Genomic DNA, 17284 nt, shown 5'->3' with positions numbered 1-17284 from the left:
GGGATCCATAGATGAGTTTTTGGAAGAATGGATGACACATGAATGAATGGTGCATGGTGGATGGATGGATGCAAATGGGTGGATGGATGGATAAATGGAAGGATAAAGAAGGGCAACCCAGAGTAATCTCACCTCTCTTGGCTGAGGTGGAGCATGAGGGCTTCCTAGTAGAAAGGTTTGACCCTAAGGATTACAGACATTCAGGTAGAGAATGTGGGGAAGGGCTTTCCAAACTCATGGCTTGGTTAATACAGAAGCATGGAGGTTTATGAGAGAGCTCAGAGCATCTGGAGATGAAGTGGGAGTAATGAAAGCAAAGTCAGAAGGAGGGTGTGTAAGGCTTGGCCAACAGTGGAAGTGAGTTAGCTGAAACTTGCACGAGTAAATTCCTTTTACTAGGCATCTGCAGTAACTTTCTAAAAGAAGCAGAGTAATGTTTTCTTAGTTTAGGCAAGGTAATACAGTTCTGCCTACTGAAGAAATGAAGTATTCTGTCAGAGACAACATTGATGGACTGAGATATAGTACTATTTTCATGACAGAGTGTTATTAAAGCACAAAAGGGGAAATCACAGGAAAAACTAAACCAGAGATCAATAAAACTCACCAAAGCTCAATGGTAAATAGGAGCTAGCAATAGAATAAGTCATGGAAGGAGGTTGAACTTTGGAGTTCATCAAGTCATATGCTACTCATTATGACATGTAATGGACTCTCTCCAGATTTCTTTCTTTCTCTCCCTCTCTCCCTCCCTCCTTCCCTCCCTCCCTCCCCCCTCTCTCTTCCTCCCCCTCTCTCTTTCCATCCCCACCCCACTCTTTCTGGTTTCCGTCCTGGGGCTTGAACTCAGTACCTAGTGCTGTTCCTAAGCCTTCTTGCTCAAAGCTAGTGCTCTACCACTTAAGTTACAGCTCTACTTCTGGTTTTTGGGTGGTTAATTGGAGATAAGAGTCTCATGGACTTCTCCTGCCTGGGTTGGCTTTGAACACTGATTCTGAGATCTCAGCTTCTGGGGTAGCTAGCAGGTGTGAGCTACTAGCTTTCCCTCCTTTTAATAGGAATATTACCTCTTTATGGCTCTTCACGGAGCTGCTGTGAGGATTTAGCAGGAAACGTAGTGCATTCTTCTTTCTTTCTTTTATCAGATATAAAGACTTCTAAAATAAGAGCAATGTTTCTGAATGTTTGTGCTAAATACTTCATATTAAATTATATTATTTCATTTGTTCAACCATCCCATGAGTTGGTGCATCATTATTTCCACTCTATAGATAAGAAAGTTGAAGGCCTAAGAGGTAAATGAGTTGTTCCCAGATTGGAAACCAGCTTTGAATGAAAAAGCTAGGGGACAGCACCCAGGTCATGAGTTCAAGACCCCTCTACCCCAAAACTTGGGAAAACAGGCCAGAAGCATGACTCAAATGGTAAAATACTTGCCTAACAGGTTCAAACTAGATACTATATATATATATATATATATATATATATATTTATAAATATATATATTATTAGGGGCGGGTGCCAGTGGCTCATGCCTGTAATCCTAGCAACTCAGGAGGCTGAGATCGGAGGATCATGGTTCAAAACCAGCCTGGGCAGGAAAGTCTGTGAGACTCTTATCTCCAATAAACCACCAGAAAACCTGAAGCAGCTCTGTGGCTCAAGTGGTAGAGCATTAGCCTTGAGTGAAGAACTGAGGGATAGCACCTAGGCCCAGAGTTCAAGCCCCATGGCCGACAAAAAAATATATATATATATGTATGTATGTATGTATTAGGGACCCTTATTCTTTTGTGTGTGTGTGTGTGTGGGCGCATGCCCGCGTGTGTGCTGGTTCTAGGACTTGAACTCATGGCCTAGGAACTGTCCTTGAGATTTTTTGCTCAAAGCTAATGTTCTACCTTGAGGCACAGCTCCACTTTTGGTTTCTTTGGTAGTTTATTGGAGGTAAGAGTTTCATGGACTTTCCTGCCCTGCTGGCTTTGAACCAGAATCCCATCTTAGCCTCCTGGGTAGCCAGGGTTATGTGTTTGAGCCACTGGTATCCAGTGAGAACCTTATTATTACAAAAAGCTGCAAGGAACTATGGATTAAAAAATGGTGTTTTACAATTCATTTGTTTGGACTATTAGAGATGACAGAGTCAAAGGAGACAATCATCCAGCAAAAAAGCTGATGAGAACTTCAGAAAGTATTTGTAGATCAAATCAGCACAAGATAGTGACTAAACCCAAGTCTGTACAACTTCAGAACAAATTATTAAAAAAGAAAAACATATCAATCACAACATTTTATTTATGTAGTCTGTGCAATGACAAACCACTGTCCTCAAACAACTGCTTTGGGGGTTATTCTGGCCTTGGGTAGATATGGCTGGTTGTCTGATGGCTGCTCGATCCTCACTCTGACCTTTATTACAGACTACATCAATCTCTTCAGCACCAAGTGCCATGGTTGCGATTTCCCGGTAGAGGCTGGTGACAAGTTTATTGAAGCCCTGGGGCATACCTGGCATGACACCTGCTTCATTTGTGCGGTATGTTGTTAGCTTGGGGTTCTAGCTGATTGAAAGTGGGTGGCAGGAAGTAAGAAGGGGCGATGGCCAACCCTGCAATTCCCCTATAACTCAGGCATTCTGATATTTTTTTTCAAATCTTATAAATATCATATGCCTTAGTATGACACAGTTGAACAAAGTCTTGTTACTAATGATTATCTAAAAACCCAGTGGTTTTATTACTCCATTTTCTGATGGACAGAAAAAGTACTAGATGATCTGGAAATCAGCAGCTTGCTCGCTGGCTATGTCTCTGTAGGTGGGGGTGAAGGTGAGATAATGCTTAGATATAAGAGGGACAGATGGTTTCTTAAGGCTGTATGTTGCTTGCTTCCGTTATAGTGAAGTGATTTGATGGTTTCCACCAAAACTGTACCATGAACACCAGATTGCAGCTTATTGTTTAGTCTTATGAAAAACTGAGATAAAATTTCTCTCCTTTTTGGAAATGGGGGATAAGAGACTCACTGACTTTTCTACAAAGGCTGGCTTCAAACCTCGATCCACAGATCTCTGCCTCCTGAGTAGCTTAGGATGACAGGTGTAAACCACCAGTGCCTAACTAAAGATTTCTCTTGATGGAAACTTAAGAAGCAATAGTGAATATCCCTTTCTTTTCCTGTCCACCTTTTCTTGATATATAGATGCTAGGAGATAAACCTTAGATTAACTATTAACTGGGCTCAGTTTATTTTACTAGGAGACTGGTGTTTCCCCTCTCAGGAATCTGGGTTGGGGTAAGGACATGATCTTGGACATCCTGACATTTATACATTGAATTATAAGTAGGAAATAATCATCTCTGCTAAAGCCCTGTAAAGTCTGTCTTTAAATTAATGTTTGTGTATATGTGTGTATACCAGTACTGAGGCTTGAATTCAGGCCCTTGGCACTGCATCTTAGGTTTTTTTTTTTTTTTTTGCTCAAGGCTAGTGTTGGTGATCTATCACTTGAGCCACAGCTCTACTATCTGGCTTTTTGGTGATTAATTGGCTTTGAACTGGGATCCTCAGAGCCTCCTGAGTACCTAGGGTTACAGGCATGAATCATTGACCCGAGTGACCTCATTTTATTTTGGAGAAATTAATGTAATACTTTGTTTTGTTATTGTCAGTCATGGGGCTTAAAGCTAGGGCCTGGGTGCTCTCCCTGAGCTCTTTTTGCTAAAGGCTAGTGCTCTATCACTTTGAGCCACAGCTCCACTTCTAGTTTTCTGGTGGTTAACTGGAGATAAGAGTCTAACAGACTTTCCTGCTGAGGCTGGCTTTGAACCACTGGGATCCTCAGATCTCATCCTCCTGAGTAGCTAGGATTAAAGATGTGAGCCACCAGTGTCCAGATATCTATCTATCTATCTGTCTGTCTGTCTGTCTGTCTGTCTGTCTTTCTGTCTGTCTGCCTGCCTGCCTGTCTGTCTGTCGGTCTGTCTGTCTATCTCTCTCTATATATATATTTATTTATTAATCAGGGTTGCTCAAGGTAAATTTTGGGGAATGAATAAGATATATATGCAGATTAAATTTGAATAATGTTTTAGACACATATAATAGAAAAAAATCCTATAGAGTCCTCTGCCATATGCCTTTGGCTCTCCACTTTGACACCTCTACTATTTGTGGGATGTGTTATATTCACTCTGTATTAGTTTGTTAGGGCTGCTGTTACAAATTGATGGTTTAAACAACAGAAATGTATTCTCTCACAGTTCAGGGAAAGTCTAAAATCAAGTTTCCAATAGGCAGTCATGCCTTTTCTCCTACCTTTTGATGATTTCCAGCAATCCTTGGATTTCTTGGTTCACAGCTGTGTCATTCTCATTTCTGTCTCCATCCCTACATGGCTGTCTTCCCTCTGTGTATCTGTGTCTTCACCTGGCCATCTCTATGTGCTTGTCTTTTTGATCATAGTGGATTAAAGACCAACCTTCTTCAATCTGATTTCATCTTAACTTGTCTTTTTTTAATGTGTGTACTTTAAATGGAACTTGAATTCAGTGCCTTGTGCACTCTTACAGCTTTTTCTGCTCAAAGCTGGCATACTACCACTTGAACCACACTTCTACTTCTGTTTTTTGGCTAGTTAATTAAAGATAAAAGTCTCTTGTGTTTGTCTGTCCTGGCTCGCTTCTAACCCTGATCTTTAAGTCTCATCCCCCTAAGGAAGTAGGATCAGAGACATAACACTGGCACTCAGATAAAACAAAATTTTATTTTATTTTTATTTTTTTGCTGGTCCTGGGACTTGAACTCAGCCCGGGTGCTGTTGTCTCTGCACTAGCTCTCTATCACTTGAGCCACAGCTCCAACTCTGGCTTTTTGTGGTTAACTGGACCTAAGAGTCCCACAAACATTCCCTCCCTAAGGCTGACTTTGAACCACGATCCTCAGATCTCAGCCTCCTAAGCAGCTAGGATTATAGGCCATGAGCCACTGGCATCCAGCTTAAACTACATCTTAATTGTATCTGCAGAGTCTGTTTCCAGATAGGGCTGCTACTGTTACCATATGCACTGGGTAGTCTGGAGGTCCTGGGGTTAGGGATTCAACATATGAACTTGTTTTATTTAAGAGGGAGTATTACTAATTGCCCAGGCTAGCTGTGAACTGCTGAGTTCAAGAGATCTTCTTGTCTTAGCCTCCAAAGTAGCGGGGATTACAGGTATGCACTACTGTATAGTTTCAATTTATAAATTTTGAGGGACAAATTCAATCCCATAGACTTATTTTCCAGCTCTTTGAACACATTTTCTGCTTTCTTAGGTCCTGTAAATCTATTAGAGCTACCCCTCCAAAAACAGGCTGATGGTGTGAATATTTTGGCTTTAAGATGGTTGCTTGCAGAACTGGGGCTCAACCAGGCATAGCATAGGGTTCTCTGACCTTTACTGTCAAGCCATGGCTTGTTTTTTTTCCTGAGACACTGCTTGCTAGTTTGGTTACCCAACTTCTAGAAAGATCCAAGAGACCTGGAGAAGGTCCAGGTAGACAGAGCCACACATGGCCTCTTCTCTGAGAGCAGGCTGATGAGAGGGCTGTGTTGCCGCAGGAGGAAGTTGTGGCAAAGGTAATGGAGAGTCCTCTCCTTTGAGCCATTAGATTCTGCTCAATCACAACAGTGCAAGTCCTAGAGAGAGACTAGAAGAGATAAGATGGGTTCAGGCTCATAATACAAATGAGTTTCAGGAACTTATGTCCAGGGTGAGAAACTCACAGCACTGCTGAGCAGATTTGCTTAAAGAAACTAGGCAGAGCCAGGCACTGTGGCTTATGCCTGTAATCCTAGCTACTCAGGAGGCTGAGATCTGAGGATCAAGATTCAAAGCCAGTCCCAGCAGGAAAGCCTGTGAGACTCTTATCTCCAATTAACTACTAGAAAACCAGAAGTAGCATTGTGGCTCTAAGTAGTAGAGTATTAGTCTTGAGCCAAAGAGCTTGGGGACAGCACCTAGGCCCTAGTTCAAGACCTATGACCAACAAAAACAAATACGAACAAGCAAAAAAAAAACAAACAAAAAACTAGGAAGGTCCTGATCTTTGGAAAATACCATGGAGATGACTAGATCTTCTTCTAAATCAGCCTTGTGAGGCACTCTCTTCCCAGTGACATTGCAAAGTGGAACATAGTTTTAATGTTTTTGTGCTCAATATTGCTATATCCCCTACAGGATATCAAGATAACTCATGTGTCATCAAACAGTGCAAAAATAGATAGGCCTCATTTATTTTTTGGGGGATTACTGGCATTTATTTTTCTTGAGTACTCCTTCCTTCCTTCCTTCCTTCCTTCCTTCCTTCCTTCCTTCCTTCCTTCCTTCCTTCCTTCCTTCCTTCGTTCCTTCCCTCCTTTCTTCATTAAAGCCCTATTTTAAAGATAACAGAAAGTTTTATTTTGGTGGTTCTAGGTGGTTTGAACACAGGGTTTCACCCTTGCTAAGCTGGTGCTCTACATTTGAGCCAAGCCTCTAACCATGTTTTTCATTAGTTATTATTTATTTATTTTGTGTGTCGGTCCTGAGCACCTTTTACTCAAGGCTAGCACTCTACCACTTGAGCCATAGCACCACTTCTGGCCTTTTCTGTGATTTAATTGGAGATAAAAGTCTCAATTTCCTGCCTGGGCTTGAACTGCAATCCTCAGATCTTACCCTCCTGAGTAACTAGGGTTACAGGTATGAGCCACTGGTGCCTGGCTAATTGATTATTTTTGATATAGGGTTTCATTTCCCACCTAGGTGTGTGTCTGAGCCATGATCTGCCCACTTTATTCTTCCAGTTGCTGAGATGATAGGCATATGTTACTTTGTAGAGCTTCTTCTCGGTGGAGATGGGATTTTGAGGACTTTTTTGCTTAGGCTGGCTTGGAATCATGATCTTCCCAATCCCAGCCATCCAAGTAGGTAGGATTACAGCCATAAGCCTCCAGCACCAAGCCTATTGAGGGTTTTAGTCTCATATACTTTGCTTATTAATAGGGTTCTAGTGGCATCTCAGGTTGTAATTTTTTTCTTTTTTTTTGTTGGTCCTGGGGCTTGAGTTCAAGGCCTGGGCATAGTCCCTGAGCTTCTTTTCTCAAAGGTAATACTCTACCACTTGAGTCACAGCGCCACTTCCAGCTTTTTGTTTATCTGGTACTGAGGAATTGAACCCAGGGTTTCATACATGCAAGGCAAGCACTCTACCACGGAGCCACCTTCCCAGTCCCCTCTTTAATCATTATTAAGGATACTCTTTTCCAGTATTTTGTTAGTTTACTAATGTTATTTGCTTAGATGTTAGTCCTTTTTGTGGGAACTGACATATGAACTTGCATTAGCTCCTTACCCATGTAGGATAGCATGAGTTGGACACTTCATCACATACATTCTCTGTTCTGTTAGATTTGAGTTTTAGTCCATGTTCTCTGGAAGTCTTTATTTTTTGTTTGTTTGTGCTGGTCTTGAGGCTTAAACTCAGGTCTGGACAGTGTCCCTGAGTTCCTTTTACTCATGGCTAGCTCTCTACCACTTGAGCCACAGCTCCTCTTAGGGCTTTTTTCTTTTTGGAGCTTTCGTTGGAGATAAGAGTCGCACAGACTTGCCTGCCCAGGCTGGCTTTGAATCGAAATCCTCAGACCTCAGCCTTCTATCACTTGGCTTGGAAGTCTTTATTTTCATATAGCTCAACTGATCTATTCTGTTTCACTCATTAAAGCTAGTTTTGCCCCTGCACAAAGACATATAATAGAACTTTTTGTTATGGGGTGACTGAATGCTTTGTTGTTGTCATTTTGAGATATAAGATCTTGCTCAAATGTAATCCTTCATGACCATCCCAGGGGACCACTCGGATGCAAGCAGGCCTGGGAGAAAGATCATTATAAGGTTTATTAGAGGGGCCATATTTCCCAGGAGAGGGAGTACAAGGTATCCGTCCCTATTCTAGTGCCAGGAAGGTCTGGGGGCAGGTAATGAGTGCAGTAGGTCTGAACAGGGAAAGGGAGTGAACGGCTGTATGGCAGGAACTCTAGGGCAGGGAGGAGCTCTGGTACGGGTGGAGCTGAGGACCAATGGTAATAAATACTAACACCAATAATCTAGGCTAATGTCAACTCAAGATCTAGGAAGGTCTTGAGTCTTGGTCTTCCAAGTGCTGGAATTACAGGTATGCACCATTATGCCCAACTTGACTGAAATCTCTTTTGCTCATGTCTCGTTGCCATGTGGGCTATAAGACTCCATCTCATAGAACTCTTTTCTCTCTCCCAGGTCTGCCATGTGAATCTGGAGGGACAGCCATTCTACTCTAAGAAGGATAAACCCCTGTGCAAGAAGCATGCGCATGCCATCAATGTGTAAAGGCCCAGGGCATCTGGTGTGGGCAAGACCCCAGCTGCTCTTGCTACTGGCAACAAAAGATTCAAAGAGGCTGATGTTTCTTTGGGTGGGAGGGAGAGGAGAGGAAGCGATTGAGCTCTTTTGAAGTATAATTTTAATCTTTTCTTGTGTACACAGATCATGTATTTGCATAGTTCAGACTAAAAGCCAAATGAAGATTTTAAACCAAGCTAGTAATTAATCCAAGACTGGAATTGCACTTCAAACAGTTAGGACAGGATTACAGGAACTCAAAAGCAAAAAAATGAAAAGTAACTTTCTCCAAGTGATATACCTTACCTGCCACCCCCAGAGTAGAGACAGAGTTCAGAGTACTTACAGAGAACCCCAAATATTTAATAGAGCTCTGTAGAGCTCCTCCAGCAAACAAAATTAAGTGCCAAACAGTACTTGCTATGGGATATTTTTAGAGCCATAGCTGAGAGCTTGCTAGCTAAGACCAATTGGGCTTTCCTCACCAAAAAAGGAAGTGTTATTCTATTACTAGTGTCATGGAGCTACCTCTGCACATCAGACCTTGAACAAACTTAAAATGCCTAAAGGGAGCCCAGATGTCTGGAGAGATGTCTTCTGGGAGCCACTGGCAGAACTGACAAGGCTCTGAGAAGGGCTCTGCCTTGTACTGCTGAGACTGACAGGCTCTTCAAAGCATCTCTCTTACAGTTTTGAAACATCCAAGAAGGCTTATTGGCTCCTTTTTGAATTGGGAAGGGAAAACAGATTTGGATTCTTCCAGTTTTGCTTTGCAAGTGCATGAGGAGAGATATAAAAAAAAAATCTGGGTTGTATTTGGTCTGTGTTTCTAAGAGGTTCCTGAGCATTTGTCCTATGCATGTATTTTACTCTCTACTTACAACTCACCGCTCATGCATGACCTCTTTCTCAGCACACTCCTCATCCCCCATGGAAAGAAGAGAAGAGACAGTGTCTGACATGGGTTGGAGGAATAGCTGGCATGTCCAAACTGTGGGTGGGGAGGACCCTTCCTTTCTGCCAACCTCTGTGAGAACAGGCTGCCGACCTTCAGGGCCTCATTATTCTCTTTTTATTGTTCTTTTTGTGCTGGTATTGGGACCTGGGTGATGTCCCTGGCAAGGCTAGCATTCTACATTTGAGCCACAGCTCCATTTCCCCCTTTTTGGTGGTTAAATGAAGGTAAGAGTCTCATGGACTCATTCCAGGGTTGGCTTCAAACCAAGATTCTCAGATCTCAGCCTCTTAAGTAAATAGGATTACAGGCATGAGGCACTGGCGCCCAGCTTCACTATCTTCTTTATGTGTTTAAATACAGCACACTGATTATGCACAACCATTGTCACTACTGGAAGGAAAAAGGGATATAGTTGCCACTTGGGCCAATATCTTGAATGGAGCTAACATTATTTAAATATTTACTGAAGTAGAATGGGCCTTACAAACTGCTTTACAATGTAAGTGATAGTTTAAGCATGGGAATGTTTCTTTAGTAGTAAAGAAAGAAGTTTCTTTTTTCATTTTTTGGCGCTGCCCTTGAGCTTTTTTTGCTCAAGGCTGGTACTCTATCAGTTGAGCCACTGCTCCACTTCTAGCTTTTTGGTGATTATTTGGGGGTAAGAGTGTCTCACAGACTTTCCTGTCCAGGATAGCTTTGAACTGTGATCCTCAGATCTCAGCTTCCTGAGGAACTAGGATTACAGGGAGCCACTGGTGCTAGCAGAAGTTTCATTTCTGAGGATGGAGGTGGCAGGCACATTGAAAATGGCGTTAAAGCAGGCAGTCGGTGAGGATGCTTCGCACTGGAGCACAACAGTTAGGCACTCTTCCAATTCACTGCTACTTTCTCCTTGCTCTGGTTTGGGACTTTTCTCTTTACGCTTTAGAAATGTTTTACAGAAATGTGTTAGCACACTTTTTTTCTTCTGAGAACGGAGGCATTTCAGGGCTGGCCAACCTAACACAGTGTATAGGGAAGAAAAAACAGTTGGCCAAATCCTGGGGGGTGGGGTAAAGCCTACTGTCACTTCCAAGTGTGAAGCCACCAACTTCCCCCAGGCAGCATTAGGGAGGGGCATAAGGTGCCCTGTCAGAAGCCTAGCTTTACCTTTGATGCAGGGAGAAAGTGGATATATAGTCCCAGCAGAGGAATTCTGCTGGGACAGCCTGGAAATTTGTCAGAAGGTGCAAACAAATACCTTAGAGCATTCTGTTATTTTTGGAAAGTTCAAATATACAGGGACAAGGAGCTTGCTGATTATACAGAAAGCTCTAATCAGGTTTTGGTTTTTTGTTCCTTTTCTAAAAGTCTGTCAAATCATCGGAAACTGGTCTTGCAGAAAGAAAATAAAAGTTCCCTAGAGTTATTTCTAACATCTCTTTGTAAGGTTTTACAAATGCACACATGCCACAAATACAGAGGAGGAGAAGAGATATTAAAAGACAGCTTTATACCACTCTCTACCGAATTTTTGTGTATGTGTGCCAGTACTGGGGCGTGAACTCAGGGCCTGGGTACTGTTTCTTACCTTTTTTGCTCAAGGCTGGTATCCTACCACTTAAACTCCTCTTTCAGCTTTTTAGTGGTTAATTGGAGATAAGAGGCTTTCAGAGTTGTCTGCCTGGGCTGGCTTTGAGCCAAGATCCTCAAATCTTAGCCTCCTGAATAGTTAGATTACTCTGTGAGACAATTACCTGTCTTAGTTTTCTCCTTTCTTCCCTCCCTTTCCTCCTTCCTTCCTTCCTTCTTTTCTTTCTTCCTTCCTTCCTTCTTTCCTTCCTTCCTTCCTTCCTCACATCTCTGAGTTCATACCGTACCTCATTTTCTAAGAGACTCTTACCAAAAACCCAAACAATAAACATTTTAGGGGCTGGTGCTATAGACCAGTGGTAGTATGTTTTCCTAGCATGCACAAGGTCCTGGGTTCCATCTCCGGCGCTGCAAAAAAACAAAATAAAACAAAGACCACTTTAAAAGGAAAAGGAAGTTGTTTAAGTGGGGTTTATATTGTGTCCGTGAGTCTTGTGTAGTATCAAGATTAAGGCTGTTTGTAGTTCAAGTGAACATCACGGATGTCCTAGGACACCAAACACAATTTCTAATAATTTATATTGAGGTGTTCTCTTTGGATCTACAGTTCTGTCTGCTCATTGTTAACCTTAATTTAACATTGATAAACATTCACTTTTTGTAATGGAGTGACATATCTGCAGTGTCTGTTTTAGGAATCTAGCTTTTTTTAATGTTTTTAACCCTGGTACTCTTGCTTTATGATTTTTTTGGGGTTAAGTTTTCAGAAGTGAAATGTAGTATATTAGAGGTGTGCACAAAACTATTTTGCATGTTCTCTCTCTCTCTCTTTTTTTTTTTGGCCTGTGTGAATTCACTTATTAGCAAAGTAAAACTCAGAAGAGGATGTTTAATACAGATCTTTCTGTGTACTTTTTTCATGTAACATCAAAAGAAACCTACTTGTATATGGCCACAAATAAAAGTATGAGACAAAACTAAATGCCTTGTGAAAAAGAAACAAAATTCACTTGCTCAATGACAATTTAATCACTTCATTTAAACAGACAGAGTTAGGTGGGCACCAGTGGTATACATCTGCAATCTTGGCCACTCAAGAAGCTGAGATCTGGAGGATCAATACTTACAGTTGCCAGGGAAAAAAAAAGATATTTTGTTTGTAGGCATTCCTTAAAAATAAAGGAATGGGTGGACACTAGTGGTTCATGCCCATAATCCTAGCTCCTGAGTAAGCTGAGATCTAAGGATCACAGCTCACCCCAGGCAGGAAACTCTGTGAGCCAGTTAATTTCCAATTAACCACCCAAAAGCCATATGTGGAGCCATGGCTCAAGTTGTAGAACACCAACCTTGAATAAAAAAGCTAAGGGACAGCACCCAAGTTCTGAGTTCAAGCCTCAGTACTGGCACAATAAGTAATAAATATCACAAATAGCTCAGAAGCATGAACTGAACAATTGGAGTTGGTGTCATTAACTTCTACCAACATTTCTGACTGCTTTATTGAGGATTTATGGGCAGAATAAAAGTTGTTCATTTGTTCATTCATTCACTCTTTCAACAAATATTTATTGGGAATCTACCAGGTTCTAGGAATTGTTCTGGACACAAAGGACATGATAGTATACTCCAAAGACAGTAACTCTGCTTCCATGGAACTCCCATGTTAGTGAATTGGAATCAGAGAAACAAGTAACTAACAGAGGGCATGTTAATTCTTTTCTTTTCTTTTTTTCTTAAACAATTATTGTTAAATAGTTGTACAGAGTGGTTACAATCCCACAAGTCAGGTTATGAATACGATGCATCTTGATCAATGTCATCCCTTCCATCATTCTCCAACATTTCCTTCCCCCTCACATCCCTACTGTCAAGTTATATAGTTCAATTTTTATATACTGTATGATGAATATAATGATTCATTTGCTCACTCTTTTTGTTGTATAAGTGGAAACATATTTGAACTATTTAAAGCTGTAGATAACACTGACATGAAGCTGGACATTCAGAGTTAAGGGTATAGCATTAGGAAGGAGTTCTGGATTAGATATACTGGAAGGAGGTTGTATACACTTTTCCCTTTAGGGAGTTCCAATGTGGAAACACTACTTAAAATATTGGTTACACTTCACCAATGTCCAATAATCTTTCTCTATATTCCACTCACATTTAAACCTTCAGAGAATTTGGACAGCACAAATGCTTTCTGATTTTTGTCCCAATAAACCCATCGTAAATTGGAAATACTGTGTATGAAAAAATGTATTGAATCTACCTAACCTACCAAACATCACAGCTTAGCAACACAGCACACTGTTGAGTATAGTTATTTCCCTAGTGATTGGGGTTACTAAGAGTTGGAACACACTGTTACTGCCTTGTATGGAGAGACAAGATGATTGTGCACATGGCTAGCTCATAAAACAATCAAATTCAAAAACTGAGCTAGAATTTCTACTGAATTAACTTCATGTGTGCGCCATTATAATGCTTTCGTGTGTGTGTGTGTGTGTGTGTGTGTGTTTGTGTGTGTGTGTGTGTGTGTGTGTGTGTGTGATGCATACGCCAGAACTAGGGCTTGAATTTAGGGCCTGAATATTGTCCCTGAGCTTCTTTTGCTTAAGGCTAGCACTCTACCACTTGAGCCACAGTGCCACTTCCAGCTCTTTTTGTTTATGTGGTACTGAGGAATCAAACTCAGGGTTTATGTATGCTAGGCAAGCACTTTACTACTTAGCCACATTCCCAGCCCCTAATTGTTATTTTTAATTCACAAACATTTCCTGAATAGTAAGGCACTGTTGTAGGTGTGGAGAATGAAAACTGAGACATAGTTCCTGTTTTGGTAAAGCTCATAATTTAAAGAGATAGGCAATGAACAAGTGACACAAGCAACAGAATCTGAGTGCAATGGGGACATAAAACAGAGTCACATGTTGGCGAGAGGTAAGCTGTGCTGAATGTGGTCAGGATAGAACATTCTGAGAGGTAACATTTGAGCTGAGGTTTGAATGATAAGAAAAACTAACCACACTAAAGTTTGGGGTAGGGTGCTCCAGCCAGAGGGAAAAAGAAATGTAAAAAAGCTGGTGCCATAGGCTCACTCCTATAATCCTATTACTCAAGAGGCTGAGATCTGAGGATTGCAGTTCAAAGTCAGCCCAGGCAAGAAAGTCTGTGAGACTCTTATTTCCATTTAACTACCAAAAAGCTGGAAGTGGAACTGTAGCTCAAGTGGTACAGCGCTACCCATGAGCACAAAAGCTCAGTGACAGCATCTAGGCCCTGAGGAACAGAAAAGGAAGAAAGAGAGGTAAAGGATTTAGGGAGGAATCTTAGAATGAAGGTGGTAGAATAGATTAAGACTTTTCCAGAAAGCTACACAGACATCCAAGTACAAAGAACAAAGAAAACCTTTATTGCCAGCAATGGGACCAACAAGACTCCTTCTCACAGGGAGAAGTGAGAAGTATCAGTTATTGTCTGAGGTGACCTATATAACTAGGAGGGGCTAGGAGGCAGAGACCCTGGTGTGCAGTGTGGACCAGGGACTTCATCATAGTGGTCTAGGATTGATGGCTGCCACCCAAGTAGTAGACAAGGGACTCTGCAGCTGCCCAGTCATGAAGGTCATTCTAAGGGGCGCCTTATTTGGTGGTAGCTGCCCCAGAGGAGTGTCATAGGTAAAAGGGGGTTGGAGGCTGATTATTTACTGACTTTATTAAATGAACCTAGTGTTGCCTAGGAAGAGAGGATGCCAAGCTGTGAAAGTGGGGAAGGAGCATGCTAAGCTTTGGAAAAGGAGCTCACTGGGCTAACAGAAGGTAAAGGAGAGGACTTTGGCTACATGGAAGAATACCTTACAAAGCTTGATGACTGCAGAGAAGAAATAAATGGTTGACTACAAGTAAAAATAAAGAACCTTAACTGGTCATGGTGGCTCATGCTTATCTATAATCTTAGCTCTTCAAGAGGCTAAGATTTTAGAATCATGATTGGAAGCCAGCTCAGGCAGGAAAATCCTGAGATTCTTACCCCCAATTAACCACTAGAGTTGAAAGTGGAGCTGTGGCTCAAGTGTAGAGCACGAGCCTTGAACGAAAAGCTAAGCACTGGCACAAGATTAAAAAAAATTATTTTAAGGACGAAGAACCTAACTGTGATAAAGGTATGGATTTTATTTTTTTCTCTAAGGCTTTTCATTTGAAAAAATGTTCAAAGCTGCTGTTAAGCAGCTCTAGATAAATCTGTGAAAGCTATGCAGGTTGGAACATAATGGTCTAAAGCCTGGGAAACAGAAGTTCTACATGGATATGAAGTCTGGGAAACACAGATGTATGCTTGCATACACACCCACACACATTGTTTCACTTAATTGGAATCATACTATACATACTGTTCTGAGATTTGCTTTCTTTTAAGAACCATTTGTTTTCTAATTCTGCACTTCACTAATCCCAGTTACACCTCTATAAAAGGCATGGAAAGGGTTATCTGAGAGTGATCATGAGTTCATCTATTTACTCAGCTTGTGGGATATATCCTGTCATTAATTTTATCAAGGTATTTGGATCCTTTTCTGAGTCACTAAGTGTTTAGTTTTGTGCTCTCCTTGAAACCTCAGATTTCCATGCCTGGGTTTTGCTCTACTGTGTTACCTTCATGTCACATTGCCCTCCAAGTCTGCCTGGGTCACAGGTAAGAGGAATGGGTGCAGTCATTGGTTGTAGAGGTAGGTTTGTAAAACAAGCCTGACAATCAGGATCTTTCCCCAAGAATATGTATCTTGGACAGAGATACTCTCTTCCTTTCCTTTCCTTTTTTTCTTTTTTTTGCTGGTCCTGGGGCTTGAACTCAGGGTCTGGATACTGACCCTGAGCTTCTTTTTCTCAAGGCTAGTGTTCTACCACTTGAGCCACAGCTCTACTACTGGCTTTAAAAAAATTATTGGACACCAGAGTCTCACAGACTTTTCTGCCTGGGCTTGCCTTGAACTGTGGTACTCAGATCTCAGTGTCTTTAGTAGCTAGGATTATAAGCATGAGCCACTGGCACCCAGAGATATTCTCTTTTCTTTCTGGCAGTTGAACGGGAAGAATGAGTCCAAGAAAGTCTGTTTGAGTTAGGAGAGAAAGAAGTCAGCAAGCAGGGAGAAGATGACTAGAACCTAGAGGGAGAGAATGTCAACAGCCAACAGGCAGGCTCTTGGATATGTTCATTCTGAGGTTCCATACCTATCTTTTCTTGGTTTGGTAAATTTCTGCATTATTTTTAAGGTTGTTTGAACTGAGAATCAGCTGGGTTGGGGTGGAATACTTGCTTGGCTTAGTAGTTGCCTAGCATGTCTGTGGCCCTGGAATCCAAGCATGGCATAGCTAGTACTGTTGTACAGGTGTGAGCCATAGGCACCTGTCCTGAATCTGTCTTAAATCTATCTTTTTCTCTCCATCCTCAAAACCCTGCTTCAAACTGGTCTTCTCTAGAGCATTTCATTAGCTTTCTACCTGATCTCCTGTCTCCATTTGCTTTCTATGCCACCCCCACCTCAGTCCATCTCCTGTTTGAGATCTCTCTGAAAATGAATGTGACTGTCTACTGAATCTGTATAACCATTATAAATGACTATCCATTATCTTACAGTAGAGTACAAAATAACCTGCTAATCCTGTTCAGTTCTCTGGCCTGGCCTATCAACTCCTACATTCTCATAATACAGCGTCATTTCCGCCATTCCTTGGTAGTTCCATAATACTCCTGCATTATCACATTACTTAACAGTTGTCTATGTATATCTTTCTCTCCACTTTGTTCTGTTTTGAGACAGTTTCTCATTATGTAAGTCACCTAGGATAGCTTTGAATTCATTATGTACCCCAGACTGACCTCAAAATCCCAATCCCAGATCTTAACCTCTTAATTTTGCTGGGATTATAGTGGTTTGCCATGATGCCTGGATGTCTCTTTCACACTTTTACAGCAACAAGGAATGATTTTTTAGAGCACATTTACCTATTAGCCATTCATTCTTTCCTAGTGTATACACTAGATTACGCTTTTAGAATTTTATTTTTTTTTCATTGAATTAAGGTATTAGACTAGAGAGACTTGGAATTGATATGACAAAAGAATACCTTCATTGTTTTTGTCTACCTGAGAACCAAGTTCCTTTTTTCTGCAAACAAATTTTATTCAAAACTTCTTATTAAGTAAATTCTGACAGACTATACCTCCATTTGCAAGTCAGTTATTTCTCATGTTAGTTCAAAGTCTATTTAATGCATAAAGGGAATGAAGAAACTATTTCCAAGTTAGTTTTGTGTTTGCTTTTGTTGTTGTTTTTACAGTAAGAAAG

The 17284-nt window shown here is 41.3% G+C and overlaps 1 protein-coding gene across 7 annotated transcripts in view; it reads left to right on the top strand.

Moving 5' to 3' along the window:
• Ldb3 (LIM domain binding 3) overlaps window positions 1-8390 on the top strand; it is a 74671-nt gene extending 66281 nt beyond the window's left edge. For all 7 annotated transcript variants that reach the window (XM_042690292.1, XM_042690290.1, XM_042690293.1 and 4 more), the window contains 2 exons: window positions 2421-2536; window positions 8301-8390. In XM_042690292.1, coding sequence (XP_042546226.1) covers window positions 2421-2536; window positions 8301-8390 — 206 coding nt within the window. The remainder of the gene's footprint in view (window positions 1-2420; window positions 2537-8300) is intronic.
• The last annotated feature ends 8894 nt before the right edge of the window (window positions 8391-17284 follow it).

Source organism: Dipodomys spectabilis, unplaced genomic scaffold (assembly GCF_019054845.1).
Source record: "Dipodomys spectabilis isolate Male_0828 unplaced genomic scaffold, ASM1905484v1 ptg000136l, whole genome shotgun sequence".
Lineage (NCBI taxonomy): Eukaryota > Metazoa > Chordata > Mammalia > Rodentia > Heteromyidae > Dipodomys > Dipodomys spectabilis.
This window is presented reverse-complemented; position numbering and strand designations above follow the sequence as displayed.